General features: G+C 49.4%; 2 protein-coding genes across 2 annotated transcripts; both read left to right on the forward strand.

The window, feature by feature from the left end:
• The first annotated feature begins 309 nt into the window (after positions 1-309).
• LOC308605429 (zinc finger protein 410-like) lies at positions 310-2508 on the forward strand. The gene is made up of 2 exons (XM_081215451.1): positions 310-1313; positions 1368-2508. The coding sequence occupies exons 1-2, from the start codon at positions 455-457 to the stop codon at positions 1748-1750; spliced, it is 1242 nt and encodes a 413-aa protein (XP_081071577.1). The 5' UTR covers positions 310-454; the 3' UTR covers positions 1751-2508.
• A 4007-nt stretch (positions 2509-6515) lies between these two features.
• SLC22A31 (solute carrier family 22 member 31) lies at positions 6516-25210 on the forward strand (the record flags this gene model as incomplete). The annotated part of the gene is given in 14 exon segments (XM_081217722.1): positions 6516-6608; positions 20029-20814; positions 22144-22177; positions 22180-22246; positions 22335-22498; positions 22775-22822; positions 22825-22877; positions 22879-22943; positions 23129-23185; positions 23187-23480; positions 23596-23668; positions 23672-23810; positions 24151-24268; positions 24640-25210. Coding segments are annotated over 14 exon segments (2562 nt in total).
• Between the last annotated feature and the right edge of the window lie 32 nt (positions 25211-25242).

Genomic DNA, 25242 nt, shown 5'->3' on the forward strand with positions numbered 1-25242 from the left:
GAATGCAGTAAACTCCCCTGTAAAACATGGGGCTGAGATGTCACATGTCATAGAAGTGGCTCAAAAACCAAAACTGGGCGGGAGCCGGAAGACGCTCTGTGTGGACAGAATTCGGGACCGACTGACGGACGGACGGCTGCCCGGGACGGAGAGGCTCCGGACGCACAGGCCCAGCGGCCATGGCTCACGGGCCCAGCCGCTCCGCGGCACGCGGGATCCTCCCGGACCGGGGCACTAACCCGCGTCCCCTGCATTGGCAGGGGGACTCTCAACCACTGCACCACCAGGGAAGCCCTTCATAACGGCTAAATTAATTACCCACCCAGCACAGCATCTTACAGGAAAAGCATAGCACTTCCTAGAGGAGTATGAGCATAACAGGAAGGTGTCATTGACTCTGAATTAAAAACTTAACCTGTCCCCTGAACAGCTACAGGATTTGGAAGCTGAATCAATGTTATCAGATGAGTTAGAATCCAAACCAGAGCTGCTGGTACAATTTGTTCAGAATACGTCCATCCCACTGGGACAGGGGCTAGTAGAATCAGAAGCTAAAGACATTACTTGCTTGTCCCTCCTTCCAGTGACTGAGGCCTCAGAATGCAGTCGGCTAATGTTACCAGATGATACTCCAAATCATACTAACTCCTCCAAGGAGGTTCCTTCCTCGGCTGTGTTGAGAAGCCTTCAGGTGAATGTGGGTCCAGACGGAGAAGAGACGAGGGCTCAGACCGTACAGAAGTCTCCGGAGTTTTTGTCCACTCCAGAGTCTCCTAGCTTGTTGCAAGATCTACAGCCAAGTGATAGCACTTCTTTTATTCTTCTTAACCTAACAAGAGCAGGTCTGGGCTCTTCAGCCGAACACTTAGTATTTGTACAAGATGAGGCAGAGGATTCAGGGAATGATTTCCTCTCCAGTGAGAGCACAGACAGTAGCATTCCATGGTTCCTCCGGGTTCAGGAGTTGGCCCATGACAGTTTGATTGCTGCTACTCGTGCACAACTGGCAAAGAATGCGAAAACCAGCAGCAATGGAGAAAATGTGCACCTTGGTTCTGGTGATGGGCAACCGAAAGATTCTGGGCCCCTTCCTCAAATGGAGAAGAAGCTCAAGTGTACAGTTGAAGGCTGTGACCGGACATTTGTGTGGCCAGCTCACTTTAAGTACCACCTCAAAACTCATCGAAACGACCGCTCCTTTATCTGCCCTGCAGCAGGTTGTGGGAAAAGCTTCTATGTACTGCAGAGGCTGAAGGTGCACATGAGGACCCACAATGGGGAGAAGCCCTTTATGTGCCCCGAGTCTAACTGTGGTAAGCAGTTCACTACAGCTGGAAACCTGAAGAACCACCTGCGCATCCACACAGGAGAGAAGCCTTTCCTTTGTGAAGCCCAAGGATGTGGCCGTTCCTTTGCTGAGTATTCTAGTCTTCGAAAACATTTGGTGGTTCACTCAGGAGAGAAGCCACATCAGTGTCAAGTCTGTGGGAAGACCTTCTCTCAGAGTGGGAGCAGGAATGTGCACATGAGAAAGCATCACTTGCAGATGGGAGCAGCTGGGAGTCAAGAGCAGGAACAAACTGAGGTGCTTGCTGAAGGATCCCCACGTCCTCTGTCTTCAGTGCCTGATGTGACGCATCATTTGGTGACCATGCAGTCAGGGAGGCAGTCATATGAGGTGTCTGTCTTAACTGCCGTAAATCCACAGGAGTTACTAAACCAAGGAGATTTAACTGAAGGACGGACATGAGCCTGGGTGCTGACTCCTGGAAGATGAGCTCTACCTGATCCCAGAGTGCATGTAGTGGGAACAGGATGCTTATGGCTCACAGTTTGCCAGAACCAAAATGAATCTGTGAAGGACACGACCCCACTTTTGCCTCTGTTCATCTTTCCTGGCCTAGAAGATGACTGTAGGAGAGCTTCTCTTCAACTACCATCTGATTCAGACAAGAAAGAAAGCAGTGAATGTGGGCTGGGTAACTGTACCTACCTCTCTTCCCACTGCACAATTTTGGGATAGACTTCTCCCAAAAGTGAATTTGATTATTTGTTGGCTGAAGTTTCTCAGTAAGACTGTTGAGGGGAGGTTTTCCTTTGAAGAGTTTTCATCCCATACTGAGCTGTCTTTTCACATGGGTGAACTAAATCCTGCCACCAACCATAAAACTTCACCAAGAAGTTAAGCTTTCAAGATGCCTTGTTGCTTTCGAGAAGGGAGTGATGTCAGTTCTGTTGTGACATTCTCCCTTTAGCAACCTGAGTGAGAGACTCTCTGCCACTGGTCTCCAAAAAGTAAATTACTTGAATCCCTGCTTGGCCCAGGCTGAGGTACTATCTTGTCCTATACACCTCTACTTGGCCACTTTGCTTTCTTTGTTTATGGAACATACAGTAGCATGTTAAGAGGTTGTTTGTTTTTGTTTTCTGTTTTTTTTTTAAGTTAAAAATCACCTGATTCAGAGCTTCAATTGTTTTTCCTTTAAATAAACAAAACAGCCAGTCAAAAAAAAAAAAAAAAAAAAAAAAAAAAAAAAAAACCAAAACTAGTAGCAGTCATCCACTGCCGTGGGGGCCGAAAGGAAACTTCTCAAATTACCTGAGGGAACAAGAGGGCAGATCGGGAGGCAAAGAAAGCAGCCCTGACGCCCATCCCAGAAATGGCATTAATCCCATACCCACCTCTTCTAACGTTACACCCACGTACTCGACTTCCAAAGAGAACTGGGCACGAAACAGAGGGGGAACTCAGGGAACGGATGGCTGGTGGCACACAGATCCGAAACTGCTCATACGTCTCTCTGACCAATGGAAAATTATTAAAGGGCTACATGATTCTCTCCATGTGGGGAGCGATGCAATGTCTACAATCGTTTTCCGGCTTTTTACAGGAAAAGGGCTCCCAGAGACAATTAAAAGAGTTACTCAAGCCTGTGCCCTTTGCGACACCCATAATCCAGGAGGCAACCTCAAGCCTCGCCTTCCTGCTAGCCCAGTCCAGTGACGTGGGACTTACCCGGGAGAGGGCTGGCAAGTAGATTTCACTGAGACGCCCTCTTTCCAGGGCTTCAAATATGTACTAGTCTTTAGAAACACTTTTACTGGATGGATAGAGGGCTCTCCCACTGGGACAGAGAAGGCAACTGAAGTGGTGAAGGTGCTTTTAAAAGAAATTATTCAAAGGTTCAGGTTGCCCCGCCGTCTCCAGAGCGACAATGGACCTCCACTTGTAGCCAAGGTCACTCAACAGTTTCTGCAGGCTTTAGGAATTCAACACCACTTCCATTCGTCCTGGAGACCTCAGTCCTCAGGAAAGACAGACCAGGCCAGTCATATTCTAAAGAAAACCTGGAGCAAACTGTCAGGAAACGTGAGTAGTAGAATCACTGCTGCCAACAGCTCTCTTAAGCATCAGGGCAGCCCCTGGAACAACTAGTAAGTTGAGTCCCTTCGAAATGACATACGGAAGGCCATTTCTCACTCTGGACGTGCTGACTGACCTGGAAACCCAAGCCCATCGTGAATACATCACGCACCTACGCCAAATCCTGAGGGCTATACAGGAATACAGCAAGAGTCCAGGCCTCCCCCAGGTAACAACCCCAGTCACTCCACTGTAAACCTGGGGACTGGGTGCGCTTAAAGACCTGGAAAGATGAGTCCCCCGGGGACCAGCTGCTCCCAAAATGGAGGGGCCCTTACCAAGTCTGCTGAGCACCCCGGAGCACCTGAACTCCAGGGACTCACAAGCTGGGTACACGTGTCCAGGCCTAAACCTGTCTCCACCAGTATGTCCCAGGAACCCAGAGGCACCCGTCCCAGCTGTCCCTACGAACCTGCCCCCCTCTGCGTCCGCACAAGACACAGGATCCTGGGCAACTTGAAAAACCCAGGTGGACAAGTGAAGCTCTTCAAGACCTGAAGCTCTTGTTCGGGACAGACCAAGAAACTTCACAAACCCAAGGCTGAGCACCCATAACCACTATTTTCTTTTCCGCCTGCCAATACTCCAGCCCACTCGCAAAATAATTAACAGGCTCTGGCGGATCTGGGTAATTACTGTCTTCCTTGCTCTCGGGATTTTCCATGAGTGTCACTACAGTCCGGCACGTATACCCCAGAGGGAACTTCTTTGCCCACGCTGGGTGGTTTAATGTGAGTCACCTTAAAACCTCAGGACCCCATACTTAGCACTGCGTTTTAAGTCACTCTAGCATTTCTCTTAATACTATTTTGCTACCTACTCTCTGGTTATCTCTCAAGATCAAAACTCTGACTGGTGCAACTTCGAAGCTATTAGCTACTCTCCCCTTTCTCTACCTCTTTCCCTCATCTGCAGGATGGACGGGTAAGTCCCTGGTTCGCACTGCTCAAACTCACGCTTCTTCCACTCGGCCGACTGAACGCTGGGTTTGCTTGCCTCGAGCTAAGTCTGTCATTGACCACAGAGACCCCTTTGTCCATCCTGTAAAAGATTTGAGCCAAGTTTCTGAGGGAAAATGGTTTTCCACTGAAAACCCAAGGGTCAGTGCGGTAACGTGCACAGTCAGAATTGTTTTTTTCCTGCTGAAGAAAATTCTACTATCTCTTGCTTAACTCTTCCCTTAGCAAGAGAAGCAAAGTATGAAGTCAAAATGTGGGGATAAAGAACTGGCATTACAGCACCCCAACATGTTACAGGGGCCCCTCCCAAGTCGGAGCTCCAGCTGCCCATTTGCGCTCAAACCCCAGCCCGCTCCCTGACGGAGGGAGGGGACACTGACAGACCGGACATGGATGGAACGTGTTGGGTGCACGCGGGAGAATACTGCCACAACAGGATTAGGTGGCTAGGACTTAAAACCTTGGGCCCGCTGGTCTACTGTGCCCCGCCAGGACATGTTTTTGTATGCCAGGTAGATAAACAACTGTGGGCTACTAATTGCCTAACACAATTATTCCACACCCACGCAATGTATGCTGGGAACTTTAATTACCCCTTCCCTTTCTTGATTCCTTCCTTAAAGGAGCCCAAGCATCGGGCTAGTTCATTAAAACTGTGCACCCAATTAACTCGACATTTTTACCCGGAAACATTCCAGATGGAGATACCTATTTCCTCGGGTACACACTGCTACCATGGTGGGGGGTAGCTGCCCACCAACATGTCCTTTGAAACTTGTCTCGCGCCCTCACCATCCTAGCCAATGAGACTGCTAAATCTCTTACTACTTTACAAGAGTCTCTAGGTTCCTTGGCCAAGGTGGCACTTGACAACCGACTGGCCCTGGATTATCTATTGGCAGAACAAGGAAGGGTTTGCGCCATCCCTGACACTTCTTTTATTTATTTTTAATTAATTAATTAATTTCTGGCTGCTTTGGGTCTTTGCTGTTGCACGCGAGCTTTCTCTAGTTGTGTCGAGCAGAGGCTACTCTTTGTTGAGGTGCACGGGCTTCTCATTGCGGTGGCTTCTCCTGCTGTGGAGCACGGGCTCTAGGCGCACGGGCTCAGCAGTTGTGGTGTGCGGGCTTCAGTAGTTGCGGCTCGCGGGCTCTAGAGCGCAGGCTCAGTAGTTGTGGCGCACAGGATTAGTTGCTCCACAGCAAGGGGGATCTTCCCGGACCAGACCTCAAACCCGTGTCCTCTGCATTGGTAGGCGGATTTTTAACCACCGCGCCACCAGGGCAGTCCCCATTCCCACTACTTCTTGGGGCACATATGTCAACACCTCTTCCCAGGTAGAAACCAATGCTGAGAAAATTCGACAACAAGCCACGTGTCTTCAGCAGACAGTTAACCAACAATCCTTGCTATTTAATATGAGCGGAGAAACTGAAAACTGGTTCTCTAGTCTGTTCTCTTGGCTCTCACAAGGTGTAAAAAACTTTCCAGCAGGAGGTTTTCATTTTCCCATAACCCTTTTCAGCCATGCTGATTTATGCTATATTTCATCTAGCGCTCTACTGTCTTCCCTACTGTTCTAAAACTGTGACTAAGACTTTGCAGCCCAGGAAGGAGACCTGGGACCAACAGGTCCAGACCTTCCATTCTATAAATAGAGAAACATGTTAAACTTTAACCCCAAGATTAACAAAAATACACACCCAAGCAGAATGGCTTCTTGGCCGGGGCAACATCACCCCCTGTCTGGTCAACAGTTAAGGAAGCCCTCCCAAAGCTAACCTGGTTCCTTCCCTTTCTAGGCCCTTTAATGGCTACTGTTGTTCTTCTCCTTTTTTTTTTTTTTTTTTTTTCGGTACGCAGGCCTCTCACTGCTGCGGCCTCTCCCGTTGCGGAGCACAGGCTCCGGACACGCAAGCCCAGAGGCCATGGCTCACGGGCCCGGCCTCTGCGCGGCATGTGGGATCCTCCTGGACCGGGGCACGAACCCGTGTCCCCGGCATCGGCAGGCGGACTCTCAACCACTGCGCCACCAGGGAAGCCCTGTTCTTCTCCTTTTAAGCCCTTGTTTGTTTAACCTTCTGGCTAAGTTTGTGTCTTCTAGGCTCCAACGGTTTCAAGTGAGGCTCACGATGGCTCAAGGAATTCAGCCCATTCCAGCGGAGGGTGGCCTAGGTCCCTACAGGTCCTTGGGACAGTCAGCAAGGGACTTCTACACCTCTAGGGTAGGCTACGTTCTGTGGCCCCTGTCCAGCAGGAAGAAGTTTAGAAGAAGAGACCTTGAGGCCCTTACTCCTTAAGAATAAGGGTGTAGAGTCTCTTGGGAGGAATGAGACAGGCCTGGGGCCTGGGACCCTTTGCTGCAGCGCTTGCACCTAGACACACCTCTCCTCAAGCTACAGAATACAAAGAAACTATATGGGACTAAAAATAACTGGGTGCATGTGCAGTTGGGGCAAATTCTGGACCCAAAAGATATAAAAGACAAAAAAAAACCCAACCCCAACTGCCATTTCTGAAGAGCCGGGAGCAAAAACTGGGTGTTGGGAGCAAAAGCCCAGTACTGTGCATGCCCCCCTGCACTCAGCACCACAAAGAAGTGGGCAAATCACCTAAGCCACCCCTCCAGCCCGACCCCTGGATACACCCCTGCCCTCACCCCATATAAGGAACCAGCTCGCACCCCCGTAAGGAGTGAGAAAGGGAACCTGTTTCTTGTTCTCACTCCCCCCTGCAGCCGGTGCAGGGCCCCAGAAAAGCCTTGCTGAATTTCTTGTCTAGCCTCACATCAATTTCTATTGATTAAGCAGGCTAAGAACCCTGGTCAGTATCATGACTACCAGTCTAAGGCAAGTAGATGTAGGAAGAGGGTACCATACTTGAAAAACAAGGTAACCACAAATCAAAAACATACAAGAGATTCAGAAAAACCAAAAAGAAGAGAACACAAGTATACTACAACAGAAAATCATCAAACCACAAAAGGAAAAAGAAAAAGAAAGAGACAAAGACAAAATATAAAATCAATGGGAAAACAAAATTTAAAATGGCAATAAATACAGATCTGTCAATAATTTCCTTAAATGTCAATGGACTACATGCTCCAATCAAAAGACACAGAGTGGCAGATTGGATAAAAACAAAACAAAACAAAAGAAGAGGGCTTCCCTGGTGGCGCAGCGGTTGAGAGTCCGCCTGCCGATGCAGGGGACACGGGTTCGTGCCCCGGTCCAGGAAGATCCCACATGCCGCGGAGCAGCTAGGCCCATGAGCCACGGCCGCTGAGTCTGCGTGTCTGGAGCCTGCGCGTCCGGAGCCTGAGCTCCGCAATGGAAGAGGCCACAACAGTGAGAGGCCTGTGTACCGCAAAAAAAAAAAAAAAAAAAAACGAGCCTACAATGTGTTGCCTACAAGAAACCCACTTTAGGGCAAAGGACACACACAGAGTGAAAGTGAGGGGATGGAAAAAGATATTTCATGCAAACAGAAACGACAAGAAAGCAGGGGTCACGATACTCATATCAAACAAAATAGACTTTAAAACAAAGCCCATAAAGCAAGGTAAAGAAGGACGCTATATACTAATAAAGGATGAACACAAGGAAAGGATATTACACTCGTCAACATATATACTCCTTATATAAGAGCACTCAAATACATAAAACAAATAACAGACATAAAGAGAGGAACTGACAGGAATACAATAATAGTAGTAGGAGGAGACTTTAACACCCCACTCAGGGCCTCTAGACAGAGAATCAATAAGGCAACAGAGATCCCAAATGATACAAGAGAGCAGTTACACTCAACTGACATTACATCCAAAACAACCAGAATACACATTCTTTTCAAATGCATATAGAACATTACCACACACTAGGGTGCAAATCAAGCCTCAACAAATTTAAGACTATGGAAATTATCACAATTATTTTTTCTGACCACAACAGCATGAAACTAGAAATTAACCGCAGAAAAAGAAATGAGAAAATAATGATTACATGGAGGCTAAAAAACATGTTACTAAAAAACCAATGGGTGGGCCTCCCTGGTGGCGCAGTGGTTGAGAGTCCGCCTGCCGATGCAGGGGATACGGGTTCGTGCCCCGGTCTGGGAGGATCCCATGTGCCGCGGAGCGGCTGGGCCCGTGAGCCATGGCCGCTGGGCCTGCGCGTCCGGAGCCTGTGCTCCGCAACGGGAGAGGCCACAACAGTGAGAGGCCCGCGTACTACAAAAAAAAAAAAAAAAAAAAAAAAAAAAAAAAAAAAAAAACCAATGGGTCAATGATGAAATCAAAGAGGAAATTTTAAAATACCTTGAGACAAATGACAATGAAAACACAACCATACCAAATCTATGGGATGCAGCAAAAGCAGTTCTTAGAGGGAAGTTCAGAGCAATACAGGCCTTCCTCAAAAAGCAAGAAAACTCAAATAACCTAATCTACTACTTAAAAGAATTAGAAAAAGAAAAACAAACATACCTAAATTCAGCAGAAAAGAGGAAATAATAAAGATCAGAGAGGAAATAAATAAAATAGAGATTTAAAAAACAATAGAGGGCTTCCCTGGTGGCGCAGTGGTTGGGAGTCCACCTGCTGATGCAGGGGATGTGGGTTCGTGCCCTGGTCCGGGAGGATCCCACATGCTGCGCAGTGGCTGAGCGCGAGCCATGGCTGCTGACCCTGCACGTCCGGAGCATGTGCTCTGCAATGGGAGAGGCCACAACAGGGAGAGGCCCGCGTACAGCAAAAAAAAAAAAAAAATCAATAAAACCAAGAGCTGGTTCTTTGGCAGGATAAACAAGATTGACAAACCTCTGGCCACGCTCACCAAAAAGAAAAGAGAGAGAACCCAAATAAAATAAGAAATGAAAAAGGAAACATAACAACTGATACTGCAGAAATACAAAAAAACATAAGGGAATACTATGAACAATTATATGCCAACAAATTTGACAACCTAGAAAAAATGGACAAGTTTCTAGAAACATACAGCCCACCAAAATTGCATCAAGAAGAAACAGAGAATGTGAACAGACTGATCACTAAAAGAGAAACAGAATCTGTAATTTTCTTCCCTTTCTTTCTTTCTTTCTTTATTGGCCTCACCATGCAGCATGCGGGATCTTAGTTCCCCAACCAGGGACTGAACCCATGCCCCCTGCAGTGGATGCATGGAATCCTAACCACTGGACCGCTAGGGAATTCCCTAGAATCTGTAATTTTAAAAAACTCCCTACAGGGACTTCCCTGGTGATGCAGTGGTTAAGACTCCACACTCCCAATGCAGGGGGTCTGGGTTCAATTTCTGGTCCAGGAACTAGAGCTCACATGCATGCTGCAACTAAGAGTTCACATGCCACAACTAGAGAGCCCATGTGCCGCAACTAAGGAGCTGACGAGCTGCAACTAAGGAGCCCTTGAGCTACAACTAAGGATCCTGCCTGCCACAACTAAGGACCCCACGTACCGCAACCAAGGAGCCCACGTGCCACAACTTAGATCCGGTGCAACCAAATAAACAAAATAAATAAAAATTAAAAATTAAAATTAAAAACTCCCTACAAACACAAGTCCAGGACCAGATGGCTCCCCAGGGGATTCTAGTAAATATATAAAAAAGAACTTCTACCAATCCTTCTCCAGCGCTTCCAAAAAAAATGGAAGAGAAGGGAACACTATCAAAGACATACTATGAAGCCACCATCACCCTGATACCAAAACCAGACAAAGACACCACCAAAAAAGAAAATTACAGGGCAATATCTCTGATGAATATAGATGCAAAAATTCTCAACAAAATATTAGCAAACCAAATCCAGCAACACATAAAAAAAGATACACCAAGGACAAGTGAGATTCATCACAAGTTCACAAGGATGGTTCAGCATATGCAAATCAATGTGATACACCACATAAATAAAAGACAAAAACCACACGATCATCTCAATAGATGCAAAAAAAGCATTTGACAAAATTCAACATCCATTCATGATTAAAACTCTCACTAAAGTGGGTAAAAAAGGAACATAACATAATAAAAGCTCTTCATGACAAACCCACAGCCAATATATGATGACTTTTTTTTTTGGCTGCTCCAGGCAGCATGCGGGATCTTAGTTCCCCGGCCAGGGATCGAGCCCATGCCCCCTGCCTTGGAAGTGCAGAGTCTTAACCACTGAACCGCCAGGGAAGTCTCACCCACAGCCAATATAATACTCAATGGTGAAAAGCTGAAAGCCTTCCCACAAAAATCTGGAACAAGACAAGGATGCCCACTCTCACCTCTTCTATCCAACATAGTATTGGAAATCCTAGCCACAGTTATGAGATAAGAAAAGAAACAGAAGATATTCAAATTGGAAAGGAAGAGGTAAAACTGTCATTATATGCAGATGATATGATACTATATATAGAAAACCCTTAAGACTCCACACAAAAACTACCAGAACTAATAAATGAATTCAGCAAGGTACCAGGATACAAGATTACATACAGAAATTGGTTGCATTTCTTTACACCAACAATAAAATATCAGAAAGGGAATGTAAAAAAATATACACCATTTAAAATCTCACCCCCAGGGACTTCCCCGGTGGTGCAGTGGTTAAAAATCCACCTGCCAATGCAGGGTACACAGGTTTGATTCCTGGCCTGGGAAGATCCCACATGCCACAGAGCAACTAAGCCCGTGAGCCACAACTACTGAAGCCCATGCACCTAGAGCCCATGCTCCACAACAAGAAAAACCACCGCAATGAGAAGCACTTGCAACATAATGAAGAGTAGCCCCCGCTCGCCGCAACTAGAGAAAACCCGCACGCAGCAACAAAGACCCAATGCAGCCAAAAATAAATAAATAAAATAAATTTATTTTAAAAATAGCACCTCCAAAAATAAAATACTTAGGAATAAACCTGACCAAGGAGGTGAAAAACATATATACTGAGAACTATGAAACATTAATAAAAGAAATTGAAGATGATTCAAAGAAATGGAAAGATATCCCATGCTCTTGGACTGGAAGAATTAATATTCTTAAAATGGCCATACTACCCAAAGTAATCTACAGATTTAATGTGATCCCTATCAAATTACCCATGACATGTTTCACAGAACTAGAACAGGTAATCCTAAAATTCATATGCAACTATAAAAGTCCCAGAGTTGCCAAAGCAATCCTGAAGGAAAAGAACAAAGCAGGAGGTATAACCCTCCCAGCCTTCAGACAATACTACAAAGCTACAGTAATCAAAACAGCATTGGCACAAAAGCAGATATATGGGTCAAGGGAATAGAATTAGAGCCCAGAAATAAACCTACACACCTACAGTCAATTAATCTTTGACAAAAGAGGCAAGAATATACAATGGGAAAAAGACAGGCTCTTCGGCAAGTGGTGTTGGGAAAGCTGGAGAATGAAGTTAGAACACACCCTCACACCATGCACAAAAATGAACTCAAAATGGCTTAAAGACTTCAACATAAGACCTAACACCACAAAGCTCCTAGAAGAGATCACAGGCAAAACATTCTCTGACATAAATCATACCAATGTTTTCTTAAGTCAGTCTCCCGAGGCAATAGAAATAAAAACAAAAGTAAACAAATGAGACCCAATCAAACTTACAAGCTTTTGTACAGCAAAGGAAACCATAAATAAAACAAAAAAAACCCCTACAGAATGTGTGAAAATATTTACAAATGATGTGACCGCCAAGACCTTCATTTACAAAAGATACAAACAGCTCATACAACTCAACAACAACAACAAAACAGCCCAATTGGAAAACGGGCAGAAGACCTAAATAGACATTTCTCCAAAGAAGAAATACAGATGGCCAATAGGCACGTGAAAAGATGCTCAACATTGCTAATGATTACAGAAATGCAAATCAAAACTTCGAGGTACCACCTCACACCAGTCAGAATGGCCACCATTAAAAAGTCTACAAACAACAAATGCTGGAGACCGTGTGGAGAAAAGTGAACCCTCCTACACTGTTGGTGGGAATGTAAGTTGGTGCAGCCACTGTGGAAAACAGTATGAAGGTTCCTCACAAAACTAAAAAAAGAATTACCATATGATCCAGCAATCCCACTCCTGGCCATATATCCAGAGAAAACTATAATTTGAAAATATATATGCACCCCAACGTTCACTGCAGCACTAGTTACAATAGCCAAGACACAGAAACAACCAAAATGTCCACCAACAGATGAACAGAAGATGTGGTACATATATACAATGGAATATTACTCAGCTGTAAAAAAACAACAAAATAATGCCATTGGCAGCAACATGAGTGCAACTAAAGATGATCATACTAAGTGAAGTAGAGCAGAAAGAGAAAGACAAATACCATATGATATCACTTATATATGGAATCTAAAATATGACACAAATGAACCTATCTATGAAACAGAAACAGAATCACGGACACAGAGAACAGACTGGTGTTTGCTAAAGGGGAGGGGTTTAGGGGAGGGATGGAGTGGGAGGTTGGGGTGAGCAGATGTCAGCTTCTATATGTAGAATGGATAAGCAACATGTTCCTACTGTAGAGCACAGAGAACTATACTCAACATCCTGTGATAAACCACAGTGCAAAAGAATATTAAAAAACGTGTGTGTGTGTATATATATATAACTGAATCACTTTGCCGTACAGCAGAAATTAACACAACACTGTAAGTCAACTATACTTCAACAAAAAATATATTGATAGGGCTTCCCTGGTGGCGTAGTGGTTGAGAGTCCACCTGCTGATGCAGGGGACACGGGTTCGTGCCCCAGTCCGGGAAGATCCCACATGCCGTGGAGCGGCTGGGCCCATGAGCCATGGCCGCTGGGCCTGCGCGTCCGGAGCCTGTGCTCCGCAACGGGAGAGGCCACAGCAGTGAGAGGCCCACATACCAAAAAATATATATATATATAGATAGATAGATAGGTAGATAAACCAAAAAAAAAAGAATGAAAGAGAAATTAAGACACTTCCAGATAAACAAAAGCTGGAATAGTTCACTGCCACCAGACCTGCTCTACAGAAATGTTAAAGGAGTCCTTCACGGTGAAATGAAAGGATGCTAGACTGCGATTCAAGTAAAATAAGGAACACCAGTGTCTTAGTCAACTCAGATGCCACAACATTTTATCACAGGCTGAGGGGCTTAAACAACATTTACTCCTCTCGGTTCTGGAGGCTGGGAAGCCTGAGATCAAAGTGCTGGCAGATTGGTGGGGGTCCTCTTCCAGGCCTGCAAAAGGCCCATTTCTTGTTGTGTGCTCACACGGTGGAGCGAGAGGAAGAGCTCTCTCTTGTGTCTCCTCTTATTAAGACCACTGATCACATCCTGAGAGCTCTACCCTCAATACCTAATCACCCCCAAAGGCTCTACCTCCAAATACCATCCCATTGCGGGTTGGGGCTTCAACAGATGAATTTGGGGGGACACAAATCAGCCAATAGCAAATAGTAAAGGTAAATACATAGGTAAGCATAAAAGCCACTATTATTGAACTTTGGTTTATAACTCCACTGTTTCTAATATTATTTAATAGACAAATGCACACAATAATCATTGTAAATCTTTGAACACAATATATAAAGATGTAATCTGTGAAAATAACAATCTAAAGGAGGGACAGGGCTTCCCTGGTGGCGCAGTGGTTGAGAGTCCGCCTGCCGATGCAGGGGACACGGGTTCGTGCCCCGGTCCGGGAAGATCCCACATGCTGCGGAGCGGCTGGGCCCGTGAGCCATGGCCGCTGAGCCTGCGCGTCCGGAGCCTGTGCTCCGCAACGGGAGAGGCCACAACAGTGAGAGGTCCCCGTAACGCAAAAAAAAAAAAAAAAAAAAAAAAAGAATCAGTGAAAGACATTATATATTGATTTGTTATAAGAATAAATGAAAAACATTATATATTGATTTTTAAGATTATATATATATATATATATATATCTCCATCAAGGAGATATAAAAATCATAAACATATACACACCAAATTACAGAGCCCCAAAACATACGATCTAAAAACTGACAGAACTGACGGGAGAAATAGATAGTTCTACAACAATAGTTGGAAACATCAATTCCCCCTTTCATAATGGATGAAACAACTGGACAAAAATTCAGTAAGGAAATGGAGGGCTTGAACACTATAGTTAGATCTCACAGACATACACAGAACATTTCACCCAACAACAGCAGAATAAACATTCTTCTCATGTATACATGGAACATTCTCAAGAACAGATAACTCACTAGGCCATGAAACAAGTCCCAGTAAATTTGAAAAGACTGAAATAACACAAATGATCTTCTCTGACCACACTGGAATGAAGTTAGAAATCAGTAACAGAAAGGAAAGTGGAAAATTCCAAACACGTGGAAATTAAAGAACACACTCTTAAATAATCAATGAGTCAAAGAAGAAGTCGCAAAGGAAATTTTGGAAATTCTTGGAGACTATAGAAAATGAAAAACTTATAGGATGCAGTGAATAGAGTACTCCAAGGGAATCTTATAGCTGTAAACGCCTGTTACACAAAAAACAATGAAATCAATAACCCAACTTCACACCTTGAGGAACAAGAAACAGAAGAGAAAACTAAACCCAAAGCCAGTAGAAGTGAGGCTTTGGGTTTAGTTTAAAGGATAAAGATTGGAGTGGAGATACGTGAAATAATCAACAGAATCAGCAAAACAAGCTGGTTCTTTGAAAAGATCAATTAAGTGGACAGTTCTTTATGGAGGCTAAGAAACAACAGAAGACTCAAATTCCTATCATCAGTAGTGAACAAGGGGACATTACTATGGGTTTTGCAGAAATAAGGAAAGGTTATACAATCAACAACGGCAGTATATTAGAAAACCTATATGAAATGGACAAATACCTAGAAACACACAAATTACCCAAACTGACCCAAGAAGAAATAAGAATAGATCTGTAAGAAATAAAGAGACTGAGTCAGTAATCAAAAACATCCCAAGAAAGCAAGCCCAGGAACAGATGGCTTCACAGGTGAATTCCACCAAACATTAAGGAATTAACACTAATCCACTCCCAACTCTTGCAAAAAGCAGAAGAGGAAGGAACACCTCTGAAGTTATTGGACATGCCCTAAGCTATGAAGACAGCATAATCCTGATTCCAAAGTCAGACAAACACACCAAAGAAAAAAACTATAGACCCGTATCTTATGAATACAGATGCAAATATCCTCAAGAAAATACTAGCAAATATCACTCATATGTGGAATCTAATTTTTAAAAATGATACAAATGAACTTATTTACAAAACAGAAATGGACTTGCAGATATCGGAAACAAATTTATGGTTACCAACAGGGAAACGGGGCGGGGGGATAAATCAGGAGCTTAGGATTAACATACACACACTACTATATATTAAATAACCAACAAGAACCTACTGTATAGCACAGGGACCACTACTCAGTATTCTGTGATAATCTCTATGAGAAAAGAATTTGGAAAAGAGTGGATATATGTATATGTATAACTGAATCACTTTGCTGTACACCCGAAACTAACACAACATTGTAAATCAGCTGTAAATCAATAAAATATTTTTTAAAAAAGAAAGGGGACTTCCCTGGTGGCCCAGTGGTTGAGAGTCCGCCTGCCGATGCAAGGGGTGCGGGTTTGTGCCCCGGTCCGGGAGGATCCCACATGCCGCGGAGCGGCTGGGCCCGTGAGCCATGGCTGCTGAGCCTGCGCGTCCGGAGCCTGTGCTCCACAATGGGAGAGGCCACAGCAGTGAGAGGCCCGCGTACCGCAAAAAAAAAAAAAAAAAAAGAAAGAAAGGAAATACTAGCATGCTGAATCCAGCAGCACATGAAAATGATTATACACCATGATCATGCGGGATTTATCTGAGGAATTAGAAGGGTGGTTCCACACACAAAAGTCAATCAATGTAATACACCACATGAATAGAAGGAAGGGAAAAAGTACCACATGATCATCTCAATTAATGCAGAAAAAGCATTCGATAATATTCAGCATAATTTCATGATAAAACATTTTAAAACCAGGAATAGGGACTTCCCTGGTGGTCCAGTGGTAAAGAATCCGCCTTCCAATGTAGGGGACGCAGGTTTGATCCCTAGTCAGGGAACTAATATCCCACATGCTGCAGGTCAACCAAGCCCGCGCGCCACAACTACTGAGCTCAAGCACCTCAACTAGAGAGCCTGTGTGCCACAAACTATAGAGCCCATGCACCCTGGTGCCCAGGCGCCACAACCAGAGGAGACAAAATCCGCACAGCACAACTAGAGAGAAGCCCGCACACCGCAATGAAGAGCCCACGCACCACAACGAAAGGTCCCGCATGCCTCAACGAAGATCCCACGTGCCGCAACTAAGAATAGACAACCAAAAATTAATAAATAAATAATAAATCTTTAAAAAAAAGGAATAGAAGGAGAATACCTCAGCAGGCCCCAAGCTAATATCCCAAATACCCAAAGCTAATATAATAATCAGTGATGAAAGGCTGAAAATTCTTCCTCTAAAATCTGGAACAAGACAAGGATGTCCATTTTCACCACTTCTATTCAATATTATAGTAAAAGTTCTAGTCAGAGAAAGAAATAAAAGGCATTCAAATTAGACAGGAAGAAGTAAAACTATCTCTATTTGCAGATGACTTGATGTCATATGTAGAAAGTCCTAATAAAGAAATTCAGCAAAATTGTCGGATACCAGACCAGTATTTTGACCAGTATTTTTTAATGACTTGTACTTCTATACACTAGCAATGAACAATCTGAAAAGGAAATTTATAAGTTAACCTCACTTACAATAGCATCAAAAATAATAAAATACTTAGGAATAAATTCAATCAGGTCCAAGATCTGTATATCCCAAACCCCAAAACCCTTCTGAAAGACATTAAAGATGACTTAAATAAATGGAAAGACAACTTGTGAAACTTAATATTGTTAAGACGGCAATAGTCCCCAAGCATTCTATAGATTCAACACAATCCCTACTAAAATCCCAACATTCTTTTTTGCAGAAATAGAAAAAGTGATCCTAAAATTCCTATGGAGTTGCTAGTGAAAAACAGTCAAATAGTCGAAACAATCTTTAAAAAGAACAGAGTTGGAGGACTCACACCTCTCAATTTCAAAACATACTACAAAGCTCCAGTTTTCAAGACATAATGCTTCTGGCATGAGGTCAGATATAGGGATCATTGGAATAAAATTGAGAGTCCAGATATTAACCATACAACTGGTTTCATCAAGGGTGCCAACACAATTCAATGGGGAAAAAACAGGCCTTTCAACAAACGGTGCTGGGAAATCTGGATATCCACATGCAAAACAATGAAGTTGAACCCCTATCACATACCATATAAAAATTAACTCAAATTGGATCAAAGCCTTACATCTAAGAGCTGAAACTATAAAACGATTATAAGGAACATAGGTGTAAATCTTCATGATCTTGAATTTGGTAATGGCTTCTTACATATGACACTACAAGCATGAGCATAAAGAAAAAATTAATTGAAACTCATCAGCGTTAAAAACTTTTGTGTGGGCTTCCCTGGTGGCGCAGTGGTTGAGAGTCCGCCTGCCGATGCAGGGGACACGGGTTCGTGCCCCGGTCCGGGAAGATCCCACATGCCGTGGAGCGGCTGGGCCCGTGAGCCATGGCTGCTGAGCCTGCGCGTCCGGAGCCTGTGCTCCGCCACGGGAGAGGCCACAGCAGTGAGAGGCCCGCGTACCGCAAAAAAAAAAAAAAAAAGGAAATGAAAAGACAACTTATAGGATGGGAGAAAATATTTGCACATCATGTATCTAATGATGTCTAGTATCCAGCATACCTAAAGAATTCTTACAACTGAACAACAAAAATGCATGCAACCCAAGTAAAAAATGGGCAAAGGATTCGAACAGTGATTTCTCCAAAGACAAACACACATCCAACAAGCACATGAAAAGATGCCCAACATCACTAGCCATTAGGAAAATGCAAATCAAAACCTGAGTAAGCTTTCACTGCTAGGGCCCGGGTTCGATCCCTGTTAGGGGAACTGTAATCCCACAAGCCTTTCTGAGTGGCAAAAAACAAAAAAACAAACACACACCTCAGTGAGATATTTCACACCAACCAGGATGGGGCTAGTTCTGTTTTGGTTTTTTTTTGGTTTTGGTTTTTTTAAGAGAAAACAGGTGTTGGCGAGGAGGTGGAGAAACTGGAACCCTCATATATTGCTAGTGGGAATGCAAAATAGGCAACCACTGTGGAAAATGGCTTGGTGAGTCCTCAAAAAATCAAACACAGACTCACCACATGACCCAGCAATTCCACTGCTAGGTATACACCCAAAAGAACTGAAAATAGGGAGTCAAACACTTGTACACAAGTCACAAAAGGCAAGTAGTGGAAGCAACCCAAATGTCCATGAGCAGAAGAATGGATAAGCAAAATGTGACATACCTATATAATGGAACATTATTCAGCCATAAAAGAGAATGAAGTCCTGACACCTGCTACAATGTGGGTGAACCTTGAAAACATTATTCTTAGTGAAAGAAGCCAGATCCCAAAGGCCACGTGTTGTATGGCTGGCGGTTGCCAGGTGGCTGAAGGAGGCGGACTAGGGAGTGATCACTTAATCATTACTTAATGGGTACCAGGTTTTCTTCCGTGGTGATGATAAAATACTGGAACTTGATACAGGTGGTGGTGGTACCTTAAATGGTTAGTTTCATATTATGTGAATTTTTCTTCAATTAAAAAAAAATTAAGGGGCTTCCCTGGCGGCGCAGTGGTTGAGAGTCCGCCCGCCAATGTAGGACACACGGGTTCGAGCCCTGGTCTGGGAAGATCCCACATGCCACGGAGCAGCTGGCCCCGTGAGCCACAATTACTGAGTCTGCGCGTCTGGAGCCTGTGCTCCGCAACAAGAGAGGCCGCGATAGTGAGAGGCCCGCGCACCGCGATGAGGAGTGGCCCCCACTTGCCACAACTAGAGAAAGCCCTCGCACAGAAACGAAGACCCAACACAGCCATAAATTTAAAAAAAATTTTAAAAAAAAGAGCCGGTGACACGTACGTGCGCCGAGACAGCGCGAATTGGAGAAAAAAAAAATTAAGCATAATCTACAGGACCTATTTTAACTTTCCTCCCTGCGAAAAAAGTGAAAAACAAACGCGACTTACCTTGTTCCTGGGATGGAAGACCCTCCAACGTGACGGTGTCGGCCAAGCAGAAGGGCAGCGTATTCCGAGCCAAGCTCACAGGAGGACCAGCGCGGGATAAAGTAACTTGGAAGCTCGTTTTGCCGAATTACCTACCCTACGATAACCCTCAAACTTCTGAGGACGCGCAGCACCGAATGGGGCCTCTCCTTTTCGGACACCACGCTCCGCCGGGGCTGCAGACCGGTGGCCACGCAGGACGGTCCCCGGAGGACGACGGGAGCTGGACGGGTTAGGGTTCGAGCTGGACGGTTCGAGCTTGGACGGCCGGAGGCGCTCCCTCCCTGGCTGCAGCGCCGCGGCCGGCCGCCGGGGAGCAGTGGTGGCCCGCGCTCCGCAGGCCTGGCCCGAGGCCGGCACGGGGTCCTGTAAGTATCCGGCGTTCCCCGACCTCTCCAGGCCCCGAGCCGCCTGAGGGAGCGTCAGCCCGGGGTCCGCGGGGGCGACCGAGGCGCTGCCTCCCGACCTCCTTCCTGCTCCGACGCCGCTCGGAACTCGCGCGCTCCAAAGCGCCCCGGAGGCCGCGCCCCCAGGCCACGCTCCGTGCTAGGACGTCTCGCTGACCACGCCCCCGCGTCCACGTACAGGCCCCTCACCTGCCCGGCCCTCGATGGCCCCGCCCCCGCCCGCTCCAGGCCACACACCAGCCCCGCCCATCGGCCCAGGCCCCGCCCATCGGCCTGCTTTGCCTTCCAGGGCTCCGCCCAGCCGACACCGCCCCTCTCCGGCCCCGCCTCTCTCCGGGCCCCGGCCGGGCCCCGCTCCGCCGGCCTCCAGAGCACAGACACCGCCCCTATGGGGCCTCGCTCTCTCAGGCCCCGCCCGCAGTTACCGTCCCGCTCAGGCCCCGCCCCGCCGGCATCCGGAGTGCAGAGCCTTGGGGTTGAGCTGGAGGCGGCCTTGCTGCGCGCGGCGGGCGGCTTCGGCCGGTCCCGGTGCCTGCTGGCCGCCGCCTCGTGGCTGCCGTGCGTGGCGCTGGGGTTGGCGCTGGGCTCGGAGCTGCTGCTCACCGCGCTGCCCGCGAACCCCTGCGGGCCGGACCTCGCGCTCGCCCCCGGCCCCTGCCTGCCGCTGAGCTACCACGAGCCCGCGCCCCGCGTCCGCCCCAACGGCACGCGGTCCTGCACGCGCGGCTGGCGCTACGCGCTGCCCGCCGCCGGCCTGCTGCGCAGCCCGGTCACCCGGGTCTTCTGCACCTGCCCCTCCGTCCCCCTCCCTCGTCCTCTGCTTCCCTGCTCTGTCTCCTCCCCCCTCCGTCCCCCTGCCCTCGGCGCCCTTCCTCTGTTCCCCCTCCTCCAGTCCCGCCTCCGTCTTCGGCCCTTGGTCGACCAGGGCTGTGGCACTGGGGCTTTCGATTGCGGGGGGCCCAGCCCCCTCCTGTCTGACGGTGCAGCAGGTGTCCAAGTAGGCAGGGTGCCGGGCCTAAAGGCAGAGTCCGAGGCTGGGGGCTGCCAAGGTGGGCAGGCAGTCCGGGAGGGAAGCGGTAAGCTGAAGGTTTGAGCAGGTAGGTGCCCAGCGGTCAGCAGGGCCTGGAGTTCCCTTCGGTGCCATGAACATTCTAGCAACCTGTGGCTTTGGGCTATGCAGGTGTTCAGACTGGGCTCCCAAGACTTTGAATCAAGAGTGATTGGGTCACTTCCATTTTTGAAGAGCAGACCTCCCACCTGTAAGGTGTGTGCAGGCTGGCCTAGGGGCAGGGACGCCAAGGGCTTGTCCCAGGGCTCCAGGAGCGGAGAGGGTAACGGGGCCTCCCTCCCCACCCTCTGGCTAGGCCAGCCCACCCTGCCTTCCTCTCGGCAGCCTCTGCCCCGCAGCCCCACCCTCTGCCCCTGGGAGGAAGGGCCCCGGGTGGAAACTTGGACAGGGTTGCCACATCCCTGCCAGGCCCATCTGGGGCCCTGAACCGGCTGGGCTTCCTCCTTCTGGCCACCTGTTTGGTGTAGTGATGGATCCTCGCCCACCAGCTTTCACAAGCAGTCGGATTTTAAAATAAAAACTCTGACGTAGTGTGACCCAAAAGGGTGTGTGAAGCTTGAGGAGAAGACACAGAGTAGGCCAGGAGGTGCAAAGCTGAGGTCAAGGGCCCTTGGCCTGGAAAAGCCGGTGGGCATGGCCCTGCAGCCTGTTCCGGAAGTGCACAGGCGAGGGGAGGGCAGGAGAGGCCCTGGGGCCAGCCTGGCAGCAGCGTGATGGCCGGAGAAAGGCAGGTGCAACCCTGTCCAGAGCAAAGGAGAAACCAGACGTGGGGCTCCATGCGGGTGTCCTGGGGACCCCAGGCCTCTACCCCCTGGGGGCTCAGACCAGGAACTGTCCAGTTCCACGTGAAGACCACCAGGGTCAGGAGGCCACGCTGTGTGACCCTGAGCAAGTCCCTTGTCTCTCTCTACCTCTTTCCCCGTGTCTCCAGGGAGGAATCAGAACAGGATACCTAGGGTCCCTTCCAGTGTGACGTTCTGGGAACTCCAGCGGGGTAGGGGTCCTGGCTAGCTGACAGGTGACTGGTGTCCCCTACAGTGGAACCTCGCATGTGAGGACGGCTGGAAGGTGCCCCGGAGCAGGTGGACTACCTCCTGGGCTGGTTGCTGGGCTGTGTCCTCCTGGGCCCAGGCTGTGACCGGTGAGGTGCTGCCCCTGCCTTCTGCCCTGGCAGCCCGCCCCTGAGCCCTCCTGACCCAAATCCACGTGTGTCCCCTGCTGCCCACTAGGTTTGGCCGCCGGGCTGTGTTTGTGGGCTCCCTGGTGCTGGCCACGGGCCTGGGGACCAGCAAGGCCCTGGCCACTGGCTTTCCCGCCCTGCTGGTTTTGCGGCTGCTTCGTGGGGGGGCCTCAGCAGGGGCCTCCCTCGCCCTCTGTGTGGCTCATGAGTACCGTGGGGGGCTCTGGGGGGTGCCCACTCAGGCTAGGCCTCTGACCCGCTGGAAGGTGCCTTTCTGGCACTCCAGTTGAGGGCCCTTCTCCAGATGGTGAGCGGGGAACTGTTTGCTCTGTGGGCTCTGCTTTTTGTGGGCAGGCCCGGGTGCCAGAGCGAGCAGCGCGTTGGCCTCAGATGTCCAGGTCCTGGGCAGGCCAGCGACTGATCACCACAGCCCTGGACAGAGCAGCCCTCCCGAGAGGCCTGGGCCTCAGGCCGTCTGTGTCTGCCCAGGCCTGGAGCTGTGTGACGCCCCGCACCGCCTGGCATTCTCCATGGGGGCGGCCTCTTCTCTGTGGCGGGCATGCTGCTGCTGCCCGGCCTGGCCCTGCTCCTAGGAGGACTGGCGCCTTCTGCAGGGGCTGAGCGCCCTGGCAGCGGGACTCCTGCTGCTGTTTTGGGGGTGAGTGAGAGGGGTTCACATCCTCTGTGGAGGCCACGTGTGTTGCTTCCCTCTGACCTCCATGGAGCACCAGGAAGATGGGCACGGGACAGGGACACAGGGACACAAAGAGCCATGCACTGTGCTTCGCCACTGTGTCCTTCTGTACCGGGAGGTCCCTTGGCATCCTCACCCAAAACCCGCAGGTTTCCAGCCCTGTTCCCTGAGTCTCCCTGCTGGCTGCTGGCCACGGCAGCCGGCCTGAGCCAGGAAGATCTTGTGGCGCTTTGCGGAAGCCAGCGGTGTGGACCCCAAAGACAGTTCGGAGGAGGAACGCTCCCTCGCTACGGATAATGGACCAGCCAGGGAGAAGGGAGACCTGGGTGCTGGAGGAGGGAGGAGAGGTGTCATCCCCTCATCCATGCCCCATTATGTCCTCGGGGCCACAGAGCTGGACATGCTGTGTGCAGGGAGCCCCCAGCCCCGGCACCACTCGGTCCTGGTACTCCGGCATACCCGCGTCGCCTGGAGAAATGGACTCATCCTGGGCTTCAGTTCGTGAGGAGGGTAGGGAGGGTGTGGGTGGGTGAAGGGGAGGGAGGGATCTTGGCCTTTCCCATGGGGTGAGAGTCCCCGGCTCTGGCTGGGCCTGCAGCTTTGCCGTGCCTCCCAGGCTGATCGGCGGGGGTATCAGAGCCAGCTTCCTGCGCAACCTGGCCACACGTGACCCCGCCTTCTGTTGGCCCTAGTTCCTGGAGGCCAGCCTGGAGGCAGCGGCCGCCGTCTTCCAGCTCCTGACAGCAGACCTCTGGGGGCGCCGCCCAGTCCTGCTGCTGGGCACCTTGGTCCTGGGCCTGGCACCCCTGCTGCTCCTTGCAGGGGCCCAGTGTGAGTGCAGGGCCCTGCAGGCTGGCAGAGTTGTCATGTGTGGTTGGGGGTTTGCCCAGTGGTGGTGGGGATCCCGGAGAGGCAGGCACAGGGCATGAGGCATTCGGATGAGGTTGCTGTTCTTCTCTCCCCACCCACCTCCCCAGTGTGCACCCGGGGAAACTGAGGCCCAAAGAGGTGAGGGCCAAAAAGATTCTACGTGAAGCGGCTTAATATAAGGGCTTGGGTTGGACGGGGGGCAGCCTGCAACCACTGACCCCAAGTGCAGGAGCAGAGGTGGAAGGCTGGGGAGGCCCGGATCCCTGAGACCCTGGTGAGGGGAGGGAGGAAGTGTGGGCAGCGTGGGACCTGCCTGGCTGGACGGTGCTGTCCGTCTCTGTCCCGGGGCTCCTGGCCTCCCAGGCAGCGTCCGCCCTCAGCAGCCTCTTTTCAGCCGAGGTCTTCCTCACGGTGAGCAGGTGAGCAGGATGCAGGGTTGGAGGGCAGGGCCCTGCCCGTGCACCCCGCGCTCCCCACATCCCCAGGTCTGTGCCATCGGGACCAGAGTTCAGGTGTCTCTTCCTGGGTGGCGAGGGGGACAATGGCTGCAGAAGGGTCTGCGTATCAGCTCAGGAGTGGAGGAGGGGGTGGCCGGAAGTGAGAGACCCCAGAGAGGGTCGGAGTCCAGGACAAAAATCGACTTTCAGTTTTCTAATGAAAAGGACAACGCTTGATCCGGGGCAGCTTCCCCCCCAGCCTTTGCAGGTGTCTTCCTGGGGCCCGCTAAGGGCCACCCACCCAGGAGCGGGGGGTGCCCCGCTGGGCCGTGTCCCACCGCCCCCTCTGGCAGGGGTGCCGGGCTGGGCCTGGTGCTGGGAGCTGGGTTCCTGGGCCAGGCGGCCGCCCCGCTCACCGACACGCGTGGCCGGCACGGCTTCTTCCTGCAACACGTGGTCTTCACGTTCTTTGCCGTCCTCGCCCTGCTTTGCGTCCTGCTGCTGCCCGAGAGCTGTGGCCACGCGCTGCCCCAGTCGCTGCAGGACGCCGACGGCCCCCGCCAGGACCACCTGCCCCCTGCTGCCAGCCTCCCTCCCCAGGGCCGGGACACAGCTGGTGCAGGAGGGGTGACCAGGCTGCAGAGACACACCACCCTCCAGTACGGGCAGACGGGTCTTGGGAAGGAACGGGAGGGCAGTGGGAAGTGGGCCTCTTTGCCGGGGGCCCTGGTTCCCCCTCCACGTGGGGAGCAGAAAGGCGTCCGTGGAACTTGGCACCCTCGCTGGTTCTTCCCTCAGGCTGCACCCTTGGCTGAAGGGGGCTTCTGGTGTCCACCTCCCCCTCACAACCAGGCTTCCGCAGCCTCTCCCACTGCCCCCACCCCCTCGGGAGCCAGCCCACTGCTGCGGCTCTGGGGTGACTGAGGTGCAGAAAGGCCCTGCAAGTCGCCGTGCCA

This window comes from Mesoplodon bidens, assembly GCF_964165515.1.
Source record: "Mesoplodon bidens genome assembly, chromosome: 18".
NCBI lineage: Eukaryota > Metazoa > Chordata > Mammalia > Artiodactyla > Ziphiidae > Mesoplodon > Mesoplodon bidens.

Excerpts from the sequence above, each read along its gene's own strand:
- LOC308605429 (XM_081215451.1), top strand. The coding sequence starts at position 455 with ATGTTATCAGATGAGTTAGAATCCAAACCAGAGCTGCTGGTACAATTT. Across the intron at positions 1,314-1,367 it reads GTGCCCCGAGTCTAACTGTG|GAGAGAAGCCTTTCCTTTGT; the intron begins GTAAGCAGTTCA and ends GCATCCACACAG.